Here is a 20013-nt window from a genome sequence, read left to right as displayed (position 1 = left end):
CTTCGTGTTATAAACCTGGGTATTTTGCAGGGAGCATGTGTCCATCCCAAGATCAGTGTGTCAATAAAACCCAAATTCCCCTGAGCTACTGGACACCCACCGCGGGCCACGTGGCTGACAAATTGGCCCCTTTGGCCAATTTGTTCAGAAGCCTGCATACCTTATGGTCCTGCAGGTGGGGGGGCCCTCCCTTCCCACAGAACCTCAAGAAATCTTTCTGATTTACATTCACCCTTTATCAACTCAGCGCCAGCTTGAGCCATTGAATTGATCTATGTGAGGGTAAACACCCACCTACAAAACGGAAATAATAAAGCCTGCTCTGAAAGAGTGTGGTGAGGACGACATCGGAAGATGTGTGCAACCCTGTGAAGTTCTACTCTTGGTTTCGTGTGGCTCTTAGGTCTTACCACCCGTCAAAGTCTTTGTGTTGTTAGGAAGGCGTAGCTCTGCCCCTGAAATGCAGTTTCCTTCCTGCGGTGCCTATATCACTGGCAGTAGTCTCGACATTCAAGTTATTCAGAGGGAAAAAAAAAAAAAAAACTTGGCTCCCACCATCTAGAGTAAAAATTAGAATAAAGACAAACACGGCCATGTTATGCTGAAAGTATATTTATATATATAGATATAGATATTTATTTCTCTGCAGACAGCTTTACTGATGAGTCATTTTCACGTTCAAAGAACAGCCTATTTCAATACTACATAATCTGTACCAGAATGAGATGGATAGCTTTTCAATTCATTTCACAAAGCTAGCACAACTCTGATACCAAAACATAACAATTATACCAAAACATAACAATTATAACACAAAACAGAGAATCACAGATCTCACTTAAAAATACAAATGCCAAAATACTCAAGAGAACAGTAGCCAATTGAAATCAACACCACATGAAATGTACAAAGCTTTGGCAGATACAAAACCAAGTTGAAACCCAAATTTACACATACAGAACTGCAACGTAAACACCAGAAACAAAATGTCTCCCCCCACCACACACACACACACACAGACACACACACACACACACACCCTGTCAGTGGCCCTTTGGCCGGGGACATGAAGGACAGAGATATTTGTTAAACCTCCTTAGTGGGGAGGGGGGCTGCTGGGGGGACCCCCGGCTTTATCATCGGGTCCTGGCTCATCTTCCTCCCGATCCTCAGACTCACATTCTGCCAGGGCTTCAAAGTACTGGAACGGCCAGCACTGAGGATCTTTCTTATGGAGCCTGGCCAGGAACCTCAGGACGAGCATCTTGCTGGTTTCGAGGAATGCTCGGGGGCCCCAAAGGAACTCATATTGTGCGGGCTCGGTGTTGGGGACGCGCCTGTACTCTAGGTACTTCTGCCTCACAAACACTTCAGTGATGAGCTTCTTTGTGTTTCCGAAGAGACCGTGGGTCTCCCGGACGTCCACCCCGAGCTTGTACAGGAGGTTAAAGATCAGCTCCTCCCGGACACAATTGCCTTTCATAAAGATGAGGCTCAGGACCACCATCAGGAGGCCGAACTTGGGCGTGTCTAAGTAGGACACGCCTGGCTCCCCCGGGTAGTGCCCCAGCTTGTTGATAATAATGTAAGAGTGGGTTTGGGGGTCAATTTCCTTCAACTGGTAGCCAAAGACACACTCTAGCTTATTGTTGGCACGTTTGATGATCTCCAAGCACTCATCTTTGTATTCACGAATGATGAATTTCACCATCTCTGAGCGCCTGATGGGCACCTTGGCTCGGTCCTTGACCAGGAGAAACTGCACCAAAGCATTGGCTCTCTCATCCAAGGGAGACAGTGGCTGCGTCTCCAACTTGGGGTCGCTCTGGGTGGTACCGAAGCCCAGAGAGAGCCCGGGGAGCTCAGAGATGATCAAAGGCTGAGGGCTGCCTACGTTTTCCCAGAGACCCAGGGCCCTGGAGGTGCTGGGACCCTCCCAGGCACTCAGGGCCCAGGAGGTGCCGGGACCCTCCCAGCCACTAAGGATCCTGGAGGTACTAGGGCCCTCCCAGCCGCTCAGGCCGTAGGAGGTATTTGGGTCCTGCCAATCACCCAGGACCTGGAAAGGGTTTTGAACCTGCCAGTCATTCAAGTTCAGGTTATCCCAGGGCCTTGGGGCCTGCCAGTCAAGCAGGCCCAGCATCTGGCCACTGTTGTCCTCTTCGGTGTTCAGGTGCTTCTTCTTACGGGTGGCTTTGCCCGAGCGACGCGGCGGCTCATCGGGGGTCTTCGAGGCCTCTTGAGTGGTGGCCATGGCCTGGGGGGCAGCCGCTGTGGCCATCAGCATGGTGGGCGCTGCCTTGGACCCCCTGGGTGTGCTCGCGTTCGGCTGCGGCACCCACGGGACAGCCGGCAGGGCCTCGACGTAGGCAAAGGGATCCTTCGGAGCGAGTGGCAGTGACTTCGGGGTCTCCAAGATGGCAGGCGGGCCGGTGAAGGCGTTCGAAGAGGCAGGCTGGAGCTGGGAGGTAGCAGGAAAGCCCCTGGCGGCGGCAGTGTAGGTCTCCGGTGTGGTAGGCAAGTTTTTCCAGGCAGTGGGCAGGTGTGCTCGGGCAGCTGAGGCGGCCTTGGGGGCACAGAAAGTGGCGGCAAAGATCATGCGGTCCTTGGAAGGAGCCCTGCGCTCCTTGGACGAGGTTCTGCGCTCCTTGGACGAGGTCCTGCGGTCTATTGAGGAGGCTCTGGGTTCTCCTGATGGAGTCATCAGTGATTTAGCAGAGCCCATGGGAAAATTTGCCGCCGCTAAGGGCGCTCCAGGCTGGCCCTGCAAGGCGGCAGGGGGTCCCTGCCAGGGGGGCTGGAGTTGTAAGGCCGGCAGCTCTGCTTGCGGGCCCGCGGGCTGGGCCGGCTGGGCGGGTAGCTGGATCTGCAGAGCCTTTTGGGAGGCCGGGACCCCCTGAAAGGGCTGCTCTACCTGGACCAGCGGTGGGCCCTGCCTCTGAGCCTCCTGGGCGGGCAGGGGCTGCCAGAAGTGCCCGGGGGCCTTGGGGGTCTGCCAGGCCAGCGCCTGGGCTTGCGGCACCTCCTGGAACTCCATCGACGTGGGCATCTCCTGCGGCACGGGCGCCTGGCCTTTGGGGGCCTGCCAGATGATAGGCGGGCAGTGTACGGCCTGCGGCGCCGACAGAGGGGCCGACAGCGCGGCCGACAGCGCGGCCTGGGGCACCTGCGGACCAGCGAGAGGCGCTGTGGGCACCTGCGTTGCTGGAGGGACCGTGGGCACCTGCGGGGCCACAGGCACCTGCGGGGGCGCCCGCACCTGCGGGGGCGCCCGCACCTGCGGGGCCGCTCGCATCTGGGGGGCTGCCCGCAGCTGCGGGGTGGGCAGCCGAGCCTGAGGGGCCTGCCGCAGAGGTGGTGGGGGCGGCAGGGCCTGCCAGAGTGGAGGTGGCGTGGTCAGCACCTGTGGGGCAGGCCGGATGGGCGGCGGCGACTGACGGATCAGCGGCGGTGCCTGGCGGATCGGGGGCGGCCCCTGGCGCACCGGCGGGGGCCCCGGTCGGATAGGTGGTGGGCCTGGGCGGATCGGGGGCGGCCCCTGGCGCACGGGCGGCTGCGCCTGCCAGGCAATGGTCGGAGCCTGCCAGGTGACCTGTGTGGCCTGCCAGGCCAGGGGCGTGGCCTGCCAGGCTTGTGCTGGGGCCTGCCAGCCCGGCGAGGTGGCCTGCCAGCCCGGGGGTGTGGCCATCTGGGCTGGCGCGGCCTGCGGGCTCTGGGGAACCTGCGGAGGAGCCCTTATAACCTGGGACTGGATTTGCAGAATCAGAGGCTGAGCCTGTGGGGCCCAGGAAGCCAGAGGCTGCGCAGGTGGAGCTGCCGGCTGTGCCATCGGGGCCGGTGAGGCTGCAGGCTGGTTGATCGGAGCTCTGGACCCCGAAGGGTGGATCATCAGGACGCCGGGCCCTGGAGGCTTGGCCAGCGCGGCTCCCGGAGGCGGAGGCTGTGCTATCAAGGCTGCCGGGGGTGGAGGCTGGGCCATCGCGGCTCCCGGAGCGGTAGGCTGGACCATCAGGACCCCCGGAGTCAGCGGCTGAGCCATGAGGACTCCCGGAGCTGGAGGCTGGGCCATCGGTGTCCCCGGAGGGGCAGGATGGGCCATCGGCGTCCCCGGAGGGGCAGGATGTGCCATCGGCGTCCCCGGAGGGGCAGGATGGGCCATCGGCGTCCCCGGAGGGGGAGGATGAGCCATCGGCGTCCCCGGAGGGGGTGGGTGCACCATCGGGGTCCCCGGAGGGGGAGGATGCGCCATCGGGGTCCCCGGAGGAGCAGGATGGGCCATCGGGGTCCCCGGAGGAGCAGGATGGGCCAGGGGGCCTCCGGGAGCCGAAGGGTGCATCATCAGGACCCCCGGAGTCGGAGGCTGTGGTATCGGGGCTCCCGGAGGGGGAGGATGTATCATCAGGACCCCGGGAGTCGGGGGCTTGCCCATCGGCCCTCCCAGAGGGGGAGCCTGGACCAGCGGGGCCCCCAGGGCCGGAGGCTGGGCCATGGCAGCCACGGGGGCGGGCGGCTGGCCCTGCGGGCCCTCCCAGGCAGGTTGCGGCGCCTGCCAAGCGGCCAGTGAAGCCTGCAAATCAATCGGAGGTGGGTCCCAGGGGACCGGCGGAGCCCGGGAGGAGGCGGGCGGCGCCCGCATCAGAACCGTAGGGCGGCTATAGACCGGGGGCTTGGGAGCCTCCGCCGGGGGACTGGAATCACCCAGATTCTTACTTAGCTGCGACATGTCCGTTCGCTCTGACAGCCGATGGGCCTCACCCTCCGACAGCTGCTGGGCCTTTTCCTCCAGAGAGAAGAGAATGCCTACGTGGCCGAGCAGAGGATCCCTCCCTGCTGACTGGTGAATAGGAAGTCGGTGCCTTTAGCTCTGCAGCTTTCCGCAGTGAGGAGGAGGGGGGAAGGGGGCTCAATCCCGCCCCTTCCCCGCCCCCGACCACCACAAGTGGATCTTGCACGGGGGCGTCTACCGGGAGCCCTGGCTGACACAAGATACCTCCTCCCTCCGTCCCGTCCCCGCACGCAGCCCGGTCGGACTGTCCAGGGATGAGCTGTCACAGAGGGGGTGACAGGCGCGCGCGTGGGCCCTGGAAACCCCCCGGCCCGTGGTGCCGAGTGGGAGCGGACCACCGCGAACATGGGGGCATCCGTGGGAGGGGGAGCGGCGCGCTCTGAGCTCAGAGGCAGCGCAGCCGCAGGATGCAAGACGTGTGTGTCTGAGGTTCAGGGGTCATCCTGGGCAGCTATTAGTTAACACGAGGGTGAAAAAGGTCAAGGAGGCGTAGAAGCCTGTGCCGGGAGAGGGGGGATAGCCGGTGGCGCTTATTCTCTTAGGAACGCAGTGGGATGCACATGGGAAGAGAGATTGATGAGGATCGATCAGGACCCGGGCATCTTGAGCGCCGCGCGGCTGCCAGGAGAGGTGTCCGGTAGACACAGCCGTGTGCTCGCTCGGGGCTCGGAAGGAGGCGCGGGCAGGAGTCAGGTGCCCCCCTCAGTACAGCAGCCCTGGCAGGGGGTGCGGCTCCAAAGACGACTGTTCAGTGTGGAACTCCTGAGCTGTGTCTTGAGGGACACAGGCATTTTTAGGCAGGGGCAGAGCCGACAGAGAAGGAAAGACATGCTGGAGATTCGGATGTTGCAGAAATCGAGGGAAGGCAGCGTTTTTAGGACGAGGGAGGGGGGTAAATCCCGGGCAACAGACCGGATCAAATGGCTGGTGCCTCGGAGCTTTTCATCTGTTGCAGAGCAGGAGGGAACTGTAAGACTGAAAACTCAGAAATACACTAGAAAAATGATGAAGCGGGTGAAGAAACAGGTCCCAGGTTAATAGATAGGAAAAACACATAAAGAACAAAATACAGAACGTGGCGGTAACCTCGTAAAGAAAATCAGTTTAAAATTTAAGTGATGAATGAAAAGATAAAGCAAGAAGACATAACCATTCATTGGTAACACTCTACTACTTCACGCTGGAAGGAAAGACCATCTCAGTTCTCCTTGGAGAGTTTTCTGGAAATTGACAATATACTAAATATCAAGAGAGCTTAGTTTAAAAGAGGGTGTTTGCAGTTGAGGGCAAGAGTCCAGGGTGACAAAAAAAAAAAAAAAAACAACATGAAAATGCCACAAGGGGGCATAAGAGAATGGCCGAGGCCATACCCCACTCCTCTGCTCTCCCTCCAAGGAGCCCTTGGCCAGGGTTTCTCAAATTTGGCCCTTTCTGAATCCCAATGAAAGCAGGTACACACTGCCAAAGTGGCCATTGCCTTGAGAAATGAGAGAATAGTTCGGGAATATGAGGTCTCGGGTTTTTCTGACAATCAAAAGGATCAGAAATCAGAGCTGTCATGGCCCGGGCTGCCGTGGCGCCTGACAGATGTCACAGATATACACCATCCCCTGAAAGATGCTTCCACAGAAAGGATACTGCTGTGCTTCGCGATGAGTCTTGTGGACTCACCTTCAGTCCGTAGACTTCGCCATTGGATCGCGGGTTAGAACCACTTCAGCGAGGTCAATGCTGGACGTAACGTTCATGCTCCCCTGCCCCCCACCTCGTGACAGCCCCCGGATGTGGTGGCTTTGGGACAGTCAGTTCACGTTTCCAAGTCCGTGTCAGCCTATGACGTTTCTACTCTCTTGAAAGCATACTTTTTTCCCCCTCCTCTAACTCAAATATGTAAATCACCCAGAAATTCCGTTCTGCTAACTATTTCTTTTTTCAGGATTGTGGCAAATTGCACCTCCAGGGCACTCTGACTCTGGGTCAGCTTACAGAATAAGTGGCGACCAGTCAGCCCCCGCTCTTTGCTCTTTTCTCGGATGTTTGAGCTCAGTATAGCATTGCTACCTGGTGTCAATTCCCCTCAAAGCCATCGTGTGGGAGCAGGTCTTGTTGACACCTACGGGCAGTACAGGAGCCAAAAAGGAAGTATCAGGAATTGTGGAGGGGAGAAAGAAACCTGATGTAGGTGCCATTGGAAATGGTCAAGTCACACTTGGTAACGTTCTTAAACTAGCGAAGGGAAATTGGGGAACGATTATTCATCTCACTCTGGTTGGGCCTGTAATTGTGGGTGAATTGGGTGTTTTCTTCTCTAGCAAATACACCTGCCTATTCTAGATAATCGGCGCTCTCATGCCCAGGCCACCTGACCTCCCAGCTACTCCCAAATTACTGACTCTCAACGTGAAATACACCTGAGGAACCAAGTGACACATGGTCCCTTAGTGAAGATCAGCTGCTCTAATACCAGCACAACCCAATGCTCTCTTAGTCCAGTGGGGAATTTGGATCACAGATTTTTAAATAGGTCTCCCAAAGTCCCTTCTCCTTGTTGAATCTTGTTTTCTGAAGCCCCCACCACTCTTCTTAAACATTTTTATTTATTCCTAAAGAGAGCAAGAGGAAGGGAGGGAAAGAAAAAGGGGGAGAGACATCCATTTGTTTTTCACGTATTGGTGTGTTCCTTGGTTGATTCTTGTCCTTGCCCTGGCCGGAGATGGGACCCACAACCTTGGCGCATCAGGACAATGTTCCAACCAGCTAAGCTACTGGGCAAGGTCACCCTCCCGCCCCCAACACTCTTGTGTATATGGTCTTTGTACTCCAGATGCCAAAGTCCCTGTTCTCCGTGAAACAGCTTAACAATCCAAGGTGAGTAGCAAACATACACAAAATACCCATGGAATGTATGTGTCTGTTTGTCTTCTGATTAGAAAGGACTTTGTTATTTGCATAAGGATATAACAAAAGTAAGGGAAAAAATTGGGGAGAGGAGAACTGAGGATGAGCAAGTAGGAAAATCATTGAGCTAAGTATAGGGAGAATTGGTGCATTTATTTATTATCTGTATCATCACCAGAAGGGGTTCTCCGTGCAGACTGGGGCCTTGTTTTTCTCACCTGTGTATCCCCAGCTCATCCTGAGTGGTCAGTAAGGAGCTGTGGAATAAAAGTGTAAAATCAGCACCAGAATTGCCTGCCTTTCACCTCTCTGTTGTCGTTAGACCTGGTGTACATATTTCTTTTTTAAGTTAATTTGAGAAAGAAAGAGAGAGAGAGAGAGAGAGAGACATCAACTTGCTCTTCCACTCATCAGTGCCTTCATCAGTTGCTTCCTGCATGTGCCCTGACCAGGGATCAGACACACAACCTTGGCATATCAGGATGACGCTCTAACCAGCTGAGCTTCCCCAGCCATAGCTGGTGTACATATTTAGAAGTGAGTAAAATAATCAGTTACAATTTTCAAAAAGTCCAAAATTGGTTATTTGTGAAATGCCTTTTTTAGGCATTTATTTTATACCTAACATCATGCTCTGTGTAGAGCTACAGAGAAACATCAGACACCAGATGTTATAGACATACACAGCATTAATGTGGTATTTTTAATGCAATGAGGTGTTATTGTTTGCATTGTTTAAAACTCATGTCAGTCCCAGTTGATGCAAATAACTGAATACTCCCTTCTGTTTGGAGTTGGGGGGCAGGTACTGGTTGTAGCAAAGCAAAGAAAAAATAACAATCCTAAAGATGTAGAGATTCATGAGTATTCTCCAAATAGACTGAGCACTAAAAGAGAAATAAAAAACCTACAGAATATACCAGAAGCACATGGCATTTGAAAAAACTGCAAGGAGTTTCTTAAATAGCGTAACTACTATTTATTGAATGGTTGTTATTTGATCAAATCCCATCCTGAAAGGTTTACAAACATTGTACACGCCTCACGAAATCCGCAGGTGTTCGGCCCCGTTTTACATGTCAAGGAACTGAGGCCGAGGGTGGTGATTAACTTGTCGCAGAGCTGGCGGCCGCAAACTGGAACTGAGGCCTGGCATGAGGGTTGCCAAGAGCCGGCATCCTTAACCATGACGCCAGGCCTGCCAAAATCTTCTAAAATTGTTAGATATAATTAACATACAATGACATGCATAGATCTCCATTATCCTGTTTAATGAGCTTTGTCACTGCGTTCCCATCTCAAAACAAGATAAAGAACATTTTCTTGTTCTTTATCCAAAATACCCAAAACACTAATTTGAAAAAGACACATGCACTCCTATTTTCACTGCAGCGTTATTTACAATAGCTAAGAAGATATGGGCATAATCTAAGTGCCCATCAATAAACAAGGGAGTGAAGAAGATATGGAGTATTACAGTGAAGATACAATGGAATATTGCTCGGCCATAAAAAAGGATGAAATCTTATCCTTTGCGACGGCGTGAAAAGACCTGGAGGGCGTTATGCTAAGTGAAACAAGTCAGACAGAGGAAGATGAATACCATGTGATTTCGCTTATATGTGGGATGTACAAAGTCACATAAATGAACAAAATAGAAACTCAAATATACAGAGGACATTTTGATGGTTGCCAGATGGGCGGGAGTTTGGGGCCCCGGGTGAAAAGGGGAAGGAGTAAGAAGTACAAATGGCCAGTTATAAAAACAGTCGCTGGGATATAAAGTACAGCCCAGGGAACAGAGGCAATATTTTCAGAACTATGTATGGGGCCAGGTGGGTACTAACCTCATCGGGGCAATCACTTCGTAAGTTATAGAAATCACTACTCACTATGTTGTGCACCTGAAATTTACATAATAATGATGTGTTAACTAATTGAACATTTTCAAGTATTTAAATTACAAAAAGGAACATTATCAAATAAAAGCTCTGTCCTTTTCCAGTAAATTCTTCTACCTCCAAAGGCAACCACTTTTGGACTTCTCGCGCCCCATACCAGTTCTGCCTATTCTCGAATTTCCTGTAAGTGGAATCATGGTATACACCTCTCTGTGCCTGGGTTCGACATGTATCAGAAGTTGGCTATTTTATGTTGGGTAGAGCTCCATTCTGTTCATACTACACAACTTCTTTACCTACTATCTGTTGACATTTGGGATATTTACAGTTTGAGGCTAGTATAAAAAAGGGGCTCCTTTAAAAATTACTTGTTACAGAATTGAATGAGTTCTCTGTTTTGGGAGGAGAGAGATGACCTGCAAATATTTTCTCCCTTTCCACAAGCTGTTTCCTTTTCTGTGCAGAAGCTTTTTGTTTTGATATAGTCCCAAGTTTTTTTAATTTGTGCTTTTGTTGCTTTTGCTTGTTGTGTACGATCCCCCACCCCGCCAAGTTATTACCGATGCAAATGGTAAGGAGCTTCTGCCATATGTGTTCTTCTAGAAGTTCATGGTTTGAAGTGTTGAATCCATTTTAAATTGATTTTTATGTATGGTATAAGGTAGTGGTCCAGTTTATTTTTTTTACCTGTGGGTGTTCCGTCTTCCCAACACCATTTATCAAAGATGCTGTTTGCCATTTTATGGTCTCGGTTCTCAGCTTCATTCTTGAAATATATTTTTGCTGGCTAGAAATTATAGATGAACACTTTTCTTTTTCCTGTCAGCACCTTAAAGATGTAATTCCATGGAATTTTAGCAAAAAAGCATTGTTCTTATTGTTTGTATGTAATGTTCTTCCCCACTCAGGTACTTTTAAGGTTTTATCTTTGTTTTTAACTGTTTGATGATAATAGGCAAAGGCATAGATTTCCTTTATTCATCCTCGTTGGGGTTCACTGAGCTTGCGAATATAGAGGTTCATAAATTTCACCATTTTTGCAAAATTTCCAGCCATTATCTTGTCAGATAATTTTCTGTATTATTCTCTTCCCTGTCATCCTGGCTCTCTGATTATACATACATTAAAATAATTTTCATGGTGCCCCGTGGGTCTTGAATGTTCTTTCAGTTTCTCAGCTTCGATGCTTTTCACTCACCTACCTTCATGTTTACTGACCCTTCCTTCCGTCACTTATTCAATCAGTTATTAAGCTCATTGCAGCATTATGCATCTTGATACTGTGTTTTGCTCATAACATTGGCACTACTTTCTACATTATCTGTCTCTTGCTGAAATCTTGCCTTTGGTCATGTAATATGGTTATCCCCCTTTTAACATATTTATCTTGTTAAATTTAAAGTTTTTCATTGTCAACTTAAATATCTGGATTATCTCTGAGTCTTCTAGTGCATTTGTTTCCTGTCTTGTCCATGGATCTCATTTTTCTGCTTCTTCCCATGTTTTTGAATTTTTTTATTGGGTGTGAAACAACGCATATAAAAATTAAAGACTGAAGTTTGTAATAGTTACTCCCAGGAAAAAAAAAAGGTGCAATCTTTCCTTTGTTAGACCACTAACATGTGGGATTTAAATGTTTAAATAACTGAATAGGCAGTTAAGTGGGATCTGTACTTTTTTACAACTATGCTTAGGTTCAGATCCCCCATTATGGAGTCCTACACATAAATTTTGAAGGTGAGATGAATACATTTCTTTTTTTAATCCTCACCCAAGGACATTTTTTCATTGCTTTAAGAAATGTTGATGTGAGAAGAAACATCGACCAGTTGCCCCCCATAGGCGCCCCAACCAGGAACTGAACCTGCAGGCCAGGCATGCGCCCTGTCTATGATTCAAACCCGCAACATTTTGGTGTACAGACAACACTCCAACCAACCGAGCAACCCTGCCAGGGCAAGATGTTCCTTTCTTTAAATAGAGATTCTAATAATCTAAGACCAGTGAATCGGTTAATCTCTCTCTTCTCCCCACCCTCCCTCTCCCTCTCCAATGTAAATCTCCCGCTTCTTCTCACTCTCTTTCCTGTAAAGCCAGTTGATGGCTTTTTTTTGTTGTTGTTCCCTGGGGAGTTGTCTCTACTCCCCAACTCTGCTCCTGCATCTTCAAGCCTTGGGATGCCTTTCTCGCTCCTAACTCTTCGCATCTCGTTTTGATCAGGGCTCCTTCTGTCATGCATTCAGCGAGGATGCTGTGTGCACGCTGGGAGGCATGGCTTTCTCTGCTCACAGCATCTGGGGGCTGCTGCCTTGCATTGAGGAGGGATCTGGGCACTTCAGGAGGTTATCTCCTAGCTCTCCGGTGCTCCAAAGCCCCCTTCCAGTCGCTGTCCGGCACACAGAGAGGGGCTTAGGGTTGTCTCATCTCCCCTGCCTTCCTGTCACTCATTGGTGTGCTACTCACTTGCAGCCAGTAAGAGCCCCGAAGGGAGAGAAGACAGGTGGATCTGACCTTAGACTCCTCAGAGTTTGAATCGGTCACACCAGACCATAAGTAGTCAATGAATCCTTGTTACTAGTTTGATTAGTTCTCATGGAAGCCATCCCTGGGGACTTTGTTCCTACCTCTGTATAATCCCCAGAGACTGAAACAGCAATGGGCCCTGGTCGGGTGGCTCAATTGGTTGGAACGTCGTGCTGTACACCAAAAGGTCATGGGTTCGATCCCCAGTCAGGGCATATACCTAGACTGTGGGTTCGATCCCCTGTTGGAGCACCTGCTGGAGGCAACCTATGGATGTTTCTCTCCAACACATCAATGTTTCTCTCCCTCCCTCTTTCTCTCCCCCTCCACCCTCCCTCCCTTCCTCTCTCTAAAGTCAATGCTCAAGTGAGGATTAAAAGAAAGAACAGCAATGGAACTCTTCTCCTAGGAAGGATTTGCTATTTCTGGAAGTTAATTCAGTCACTTGGGTTTCTCTGTACCTTTGACTCACTGATGTGTGTTGTAATTTATACATATTGTTCTCATGACTAGGGTGGAACTTTCTGCTTCCTAGAATTGGAGGCCCTTTCCAAACTTTTTATTTAAAGAATCTCCAAAAGGCATAGAAGATTCGTCATTGTGCAATAGAACTGAAGGTACTACTGTAATCGTCTTGCTTGCACCTGATTTTTTTTTTGAAATTTCATGACATATTAAAAAGTTTTCCCCAGCGTGTGTATTTATCTTCATACTATGATAAGATCAAGAATAAAAGCGCCATGACTTGACCAAGAGTCATTACGTTTCTGTGTGTGTATTATTTTAAAATGACCAAATGACTTCCCCACCCTTTCAGCAAGCCCTGGAATCACCTGTCCGTGCCCCAATTTGTGAAGTTCTTCACACAGCACAGAATGGAAAGCGTGCGGTAAACAGCACAGCCGTTACTGCCAATACGGAGAAATACAAAGTATACCCGGGGTGTACGTGTGCAAGCAGAGATGGAGAGATTGAAAATGGACCAGGGTGAGCAGAAGGAAAGTTGCTGTCTCATAGGAAGTGAGATGTGTGGTGGAAGAATTATATTTATAATTAATTAAAAGCAAAAAAAAAAAAAAAAAGAGAGGCTGGATCTAGGCATCCATCTTCTTGTTTTAATTTGAGAGATGAAGGGAGAAAGATCAGAGAGAGAGGCATCAATTTGTTTTTCTATGTTTTTTATGTATTCATTAGTTGATTCTTCTATGCGCCCTGACCAGGGATCGAACCTTTAACATTGATGTATGGGCCTGATGCTCTAACCCACTGAGCAGCCGGTCCAGGGCTAGGTCTCCATGTTGAACAGCGCAGGGCCAAGCATTGCAGGAGCTCCTGATTGACAGCTGGATTTCCTAACAAACTAGGGGGAAAGGGAAGTGCCTATGGACAGGCCGATGCATTTCCGGGTGGGAGACCATTCACGTGCTTCATGGGAGCTTGAGCATTTGTCACGGAGAAGAGACAGCCATCGAGTAGACTTGCATGGAGGAACGGTGCGTAGGGGACACCTAACCTTGGTTCTTTGCTCTCCCTACTTCTCAGGCACTCATGACATGCACACAAGTGCCCAAGGCCTTTGCCTCACAGCCCACCCTCCATTTCATTACAAAGGACATTTTCTTCCTTTTGGGATCAGCTACATATTGAGAAGTCCTTTGTGGCTTCTCCCCGTGTTCTTTCACTCTTCCCAGAGCCTGTTTGGAAAAGCAAGTGACCACTCAGACAGGTTCTAGAGAACATCCATGTGATGGGAACAGAGATACGGAATCCATCACAAGATAGCAGGGGACCTCGGCCACAGTCCTCACTAAGAATCTCCGGAGGCCTTGATTTCTTGAACTGGTGGGGAGGGTTTGAGAGTTGGTTCCATATGAGCTGCTGGGACTTCTGAGAAAGGGGACTCAGGGTTGACACCACGTCCATGGACTCCCTCAAGGAGTCTATGAAGCCCCAGCAGAGACGCCCATAGAACATACCTTTCAACTACACTTATGGCTATTTCCCCCATCAAAGGTGGAAAGCAGTGGACCGCACGTTACCTTACCACATTGGCTTCTGTCTAGATTAAGAAGCGCCACATTGACATGTGGAACACTACACGGCTGTTAAAAAAGAAGGGACCCTTGTGCGACAGCCTGGACGGACCTGGAGGTTATTGTGCTGAGTGAAATGAGCCCGAGAAAGACCAATACCCAAATGATCCCGCTTATATTGGAATCTAATGAACAAAAATAAACTGCTAAACAAAATAGAACCAGAGGCACAGACACGTGGAACAGACTGACAGCTGTCAGAGGGGAGGGGAGAGGGTCTGATGCAAAAAGGTGAAGGGTTAGCCAAAGAACATCTATTCATGACCCGTGGACACGGGCAATAGAATATGGTTCTATTCTATCCATGCAGCTCTGAACCATAGTCTATTTCCATTGTCAAGTTCAGTCCATGCCAGCCGCCTGGTAGACCACGGAGGGACCCTAGCGCTCGGGCAATCTCAGGTGCAATGTCCCCTGGTAAGAATGTTCCACTCCCTCACCAAGAAACTCCCGTGGCTAACTCCCTGTTTGTTTTACATCTCTGCCCAAGAGTTGCCCCCTCAGAGAGGCCTTTCTAACAATACTAATCCCTTATTCTGCTTCAGGACTTGTCACCGAAGTTGTCTTACACTTTTTTTATTCATGCTGTCTCTTCCCCGTTAGACTACATGGGCCTCATTCAGTTCCGTAGCCCATGTTCCCAGACCAAAAATTAGCACATCGTACCTGCCAGTCAACATTTTATTCACTGATGAATCCATAAAGAATGCACATCAACACAAGAATACAACGAAATGCTGAGCGCCTATTTTCATCTATTGTCCTCATGTTCTTTCACAATTTTATTTTACACCTTTTTCTATATTCCATACAGATTCTAGGGCCGGACCACGTTCAGAGAAAATCCCGTTGAGAACATGAACTAACTCCACGATCGAGGGTCTATGAGCTCCTATCTATATGTTTCTGTTTTTCATCTGTACAATACTGATTAAAAAACACACTTAGCTTTTTATAAGAACCGCTGTAATGGTGTCAGCAATTCTTTGTGCCCTACGGTACAGGGGATATTTTTCTCCTGTTTCCTTTTCCAATGATACTTGCCTACAGTGCCCGTTGCTTTCATGACGGAATTCCTTGCTCTTCATGATGTAATTCCTTGCCCTACATAGTAATAGAACTGAGTACAGCCAAACGTATAATTTACTGTGACCTGCAACTCAGTCCTTACGGAAGACACACAACGCTGATGTCTTGAATAAATCCAATGTAGTGACTGCAAGCTAAATGTCTTCTCAAGAAAAGTTTTTTGAGTGCAGACTACTTAGGACTTAGATTTAACTTACACCAACAGTAGATTTTCAGATTAGTAGGAATTCATTTCCAGCTTTCAAAAAACTGTCCATTTTCAAAACATCCATCTCCAAAAAATGCCCAAAAGTATCATATTCTTTGAATGCACAGGCTTGTTTTGAACAGTTGCTGTTTGCCAATAAAATCCTCTGCAGCTATACATTCATCAGACAGGCTGTGGACGTCGGAAATGTCCCTGAAGTGTAAATATTTCAAAGTGCGTTGGGGGCTATCACGAGTTGATTCTCTTTTTTTTCCTGGGAAATTGGTTTCAAGGTACAGAAGTCATTTAAACTTGTAAAAAAAAAAATCAAACTTTGATTCCAATTCTGTTACCATTTTTGAAAATATATTGTGACAATTCTGTTTAACTTGACTGTCCTTTCGGATGACTTTTATTTTAAAAGTTCTGATACAGTCTTCCCCTCCCCACAAAAATACTGTTTGTTTTTGTTTTGTTTTTTTTGTCCTGGATGTTTTGTTGTTGCGCTGTCAGTTTTTGTTGCAAGTGAAACAGCATCAGGTAGCTCACATCAGGAGCGGTCACATCTTTTTCTAGGCTCTTTCCAGCCTATTCAAAGATCGCCAAGAGTTTAGGGAACCAATCATACAAATTTCTGTTTTATTGTCCTTTTATTTTTACTTACTACTTTTTAGTGAGCTTGTTGGGGTGACACTGGTTAACAAAATTATGCAGGTTTCAGGCTCACAACTTCACATCCCATCACCTGTGCACGGTGCTGTGTGCGCCACCCCAAGCCAAGTCTCTGTCCATCACCATTTTTCCCTCCTATAACTTCCTCCACCGTTCCCACCGCTACCCTTTCCCCAGTAGTCACCACATGGTTGTCCACATCCATGAGTTGTTTCGCTTTTTTCCTTTCTTCTTATCCTCAGTGTATTTCCAAATTAGTCGAGAACATCCTTTTTCTCCCACACTTTGAAAATATGCTTTAAAGGCAGCCTGGCGTTTTGACACATTTTCTATGGCCAGAAACAATGAGATGGCTCATAGGCCCGTGTCTAAGGAATCTCTTCCATTCCTACAAAGCCGTCAATATCATTCGTGTTTCTGCATCTTCAGAAAACTGCAGAGCGATAAAAAGCTTTCTTCAGGAAAGCCTCAGATTTATGGGTAAGCGTATTATGCCCCATTTTAGCAATGCTGTGTAAGAGGCAGGAGAAGGGCATCTAGCAAGTAAGAGCTTACTATTTTCTTTGGCAAGAAGTTCATAGACTAAATGGAATTTGCCAAGTTTACATTTGCAGTGCCTGCCAAATATGCATATAGATGAGCAGAGTCTAGTTCAGATTTGGACAAGATATCAATAATCTCTGGTTTTGTGTTTTCTGTGGTTTAGTGAAAATGTTCATAGAAACCAAGACGATAAATGGATGCTCGAATTTCAAATCCAAATGCTTAGGAGTGGGGAGGGGGGTGCATTTTGTGTTGTGGTCGCTTTGATTGGCTGCATCACTTGATAAGCTGGAGGGAGCACGGTGTGGCAAGAGCTGATAGAATCAACTCTACAAGGAAAGCGACTGATACATTCCTTATCAGGACGTTCCCTTTTATTTATCCAAAGGACTTTCAGTGGAAACTTAGACATCAAGGAGTGTACCTTGACTCTGTTTCACAGAGCAATCAAGAAAATGCCGTGATTCTGTGTGTTTAAAAAAGAGAGAAGCTTTTGATACGTTAGAAGTACTTGTTTGTCTCATCCCCATTGAGAGATTCAGTCTCTGTGCGGAAAGGAGGCGATGCAAGTCGCGAGTCTCCGCAGGAAAGATGGCCACCAACAAGCCACGAAGGCAGGCCAGGCCTGGCACAAAGTCTCCCTCACCGTCCTCAGAAAGAACCAACCAGTCTGACACCACGACCTCGGATTTCCAACCTCCAGACCAGTGAGAAACCAGGTTTCTTTGGTGGAAGCCACTCCAGACGTAGTTCCTCGTTATTGCGGCCCCGGCAAGCTAACAGAGATCACTTTGCCTTCTCTACCATATCCAACCTGGAATTACTCTCTGTATATTGGCAATACGTTCTGTTTTATTTATTTACCTTTCTAATCTGGTTGTACTTGCTCTTCATATGTTATTAAAACAACACAGTAATTTGTTTTATGATTCTTTTCAGTGATGTCTAGGGCATGCTGGCTTTGGTATTACAAATGTTCTCCTTTTCAGTACCTGAATGCTTAGAAAAACACGGTCACAATATTCATAATGTTAAAAACTGAACTAGCACAGATGGATACAAAGCAGACTGTAAATCCCAGGTGAAAAACACGGACTAATGCTCCCGATTGCAACATGCTTAAGTCGCACATTTAACTCACAACCCTCAAACTTATGCAATAGAAGCTTCATTGCCGTGAAGTGAAATCATGGTTGTTACCATCAGTGATCAGGGGAAAACACAGGGAGAACAATGACAAAAAGCGCTTAATACATGCTGTATCCCTCCCTTTTTAAAAAGATTTTATTTATTTTTACGGTGGGGGAAGGAATGGAGAGAAACAGTGTGGGAGAGATGCATTGATTGGTTGCCTCTTGCATGCCCCCAACTGGGGGCCTGGCCTGCAACCCCAGGATGTGCCCTGACTGGGAATCAAACCGGCAACCTTTCAATTTCCAGGCTGGCACTCAATCCACTGAGCCACACCAGCCTGGGCAGTATCCCCCTTTTTTTAAATACTCACTTGAGGACAATTTTATTGCTTTTAGAGAGAGGAAGGTGGAGAGACAAGTATTGATAAGAGAGCGAGGAGGCAATTGGTTGCCTCCTTTATGTGCCTGGACCAGGGACCGAACCCACAACCTAGGTACGTGCCCCACTGAGAATCAAATCCACAACCTTTTGATTATGGGATGACAACCAACTGAGCCACACAAGCCAGGGCCATGTTATATCCCTTTGATACTAAAATGCATCCAATGCCTATTTTGGGATGCTATGTGAATTCTGTAGTTTTTTTTTTCTTGCCAATCTTTTTTTTTTTTCATTCATATCTAAAACTAGGATTTATCCCAGCTCACAGATGGGCTTCCTGAGAAGTGGAATTTTCAGTGCTAACCCAGGACAATCCTAGGCAAACTGCTGGGATTTTGATAGAAATCATAAGAAACCTCCAGCCCAATTTTTTAAAAAGATTTTATTTATTTATATTCAGAGAGGGGAAGGGATGGAGAAGAGAGGGAGAGAAACATCAATGTGTGATCACCTCCCATGTGCCCCCCACGGGGGACCTGGCCTGCAACCTAGGAATGTGTCCTGACTGGGAATCGAACTGGCAACCCCTTGGTTCACAAGCTGGTGCTCAATCCACTGAGCCACACCAGCCAGGGCAAGAAATATCCAGCCCAATTTGATCTAATTATGTCATGTTTTCCGATATTATGAACATGGTATTTCCACGTAGTTTGGCATTTTATTTCCTTCCACAGTGTTTTATAATTTTCAACACACAGATCCTATACATGTTTCTGTTATGTTTATACCTCTTTCGAGTTCTTGTAAATATACTGAGTTTTCAGGAACTAGAACCTGTCTGAGTTTAGCTGAGTGAGCTGCCTAGATTCAGATGAAGTACAAGTTAGCTTTTCAAGTCCACAAGTTCCCCCTAAGCCTTCACTCCCATTCATGGGTTCATGAAATTTTAACCTACATCTTCATTTCCTCCCTTGTGAGTTTTTTCCTGATTGAACGGGCATCTCCATTTAGATACCTCACATCCACATCAAATTCAGCGTGTCTAAACCTGAACAAGCGTCTTCCCACATCAACCTGCTTTTTCTTGGTTCCCAAACTCAATGGTAGGCATTGCTGAAGCTGCTGGGCACACAGGAAGCTTCACCACACTCCTCAACTTTTCCTTGACCTTATTTCTAATGTTTAATCAATGAACGATTCCTGTCAACTTATCTCCAAATATTTATCAATTTTTTCCACTGATCACCTTCATTCCTCATTCCTTGCTTAAGGTCACCATTATCTCGCACCTGAGTTAATGGACAACACGCAATATGCCTCTGCACTTAGTCCTGTTTATCTCACCTTTAATCATCCATGACCCTATTAACGTCACCCCTTCCTCTAATGCTTGGCTGTGTCCACAGCATTTAGCACTGCGGGTCCATCCCTTCATTTCAGAAAGCTGCTATTTTCATTTCTCTGATCCCAGTTTATGTTTTTTTGTTACTGTTTTTTTTTAATTTAATCTTTATTGTATTTTTTCCCTTACCATTTGATTTCTTTTATTGTTGTTCAGTTACAGTTGTTCCACCTTTTTGCCCCTTTGCCCCCCGCCCCCCGGACTCCCGCAGTCTATCCCCCCACCTTGTCCGCGCCCGTGAGTCCTCTATTTGTGTCCCTTGACTTGCCCCTTCCCCTTCTTTCCCCCTTCAACCCCTCCCCCCGCCCCGCCCCATCTAGTCACTGTCTGTCTGTTCTTTATTTCTCTCCCTCTCATCTAACTTTCTTTTTCGAGTCACTTTACGAGCTCTTTCTTCAATACTA

At 48.2% G+C, this 20013-nt stretch overlaps 1 protein-coding gene across 1 annotated transcript; it reads right to left on the bottom strand.

Moving 5' to 3' along the window:
• Positions 1–1096: 1096 nt before the first annotated feature.
• On the bottom strand, positions 1097–4723 carry MAGEL2 (MAGE family member L2). Its single transcript, XM_054561934.1, has 2 exons — positions 3260–4723; positions 1097–3223 (listed from the first exon to the last, which is right to left on the bottom strand). Exons 1-2 carry the CDS (start codon positions 4721–4723, stop codon positions 1097–1099), a joined length of 3591 nt encoding a protein of 1196 aa, XP_054417909.1.
• Between the last annotated feature and the right edge of the window lie 15290 nt (positions 4724–20013).

The sequence above is a fragment of the Pteronotus mesoamericanus genome, unplaced genomic scaffold (genome assembly GCF_021234165.1).
Source record: "Pteronotus mesoamericanus isolate MK-2021 breed Mesoamerican mustached bat unplaced genomic scaffold, CSHL_Meso_final scaffold_582, whole genome shotgun sequence".
Lineage (NCBI taxonomy): Eukaryota > Metazoa > Chordata > Mammalia > Chiroptera > Mormoopidae > Pteronotus > Pteronotus mesoamericanus.
Note: the sequence above shows the minus strand (reverse complement) of the source record. Positions and strands in the feature narration are given on the sequence as shown.

What these genes read in the sequence shown, in the direction of transcription:
- MAGEL2 (XM_054561934.1), bottom strand. Translation starts at nt 4,723, where the DNA reads ATGTCGCAGCTAAGTAAGAATCTGGGTGATTCCAGTCCCCCGGCGGAG. An exon ending in AGGTGCGGGCGCCCCCGCAG is followed by an intron (nt 3,224 to 3,259) that starts GTGCGGGCGCCC and finishes GTGGCCCCGCAG; the next exon opens with GTGCCCACGGTCCCTCCAGC.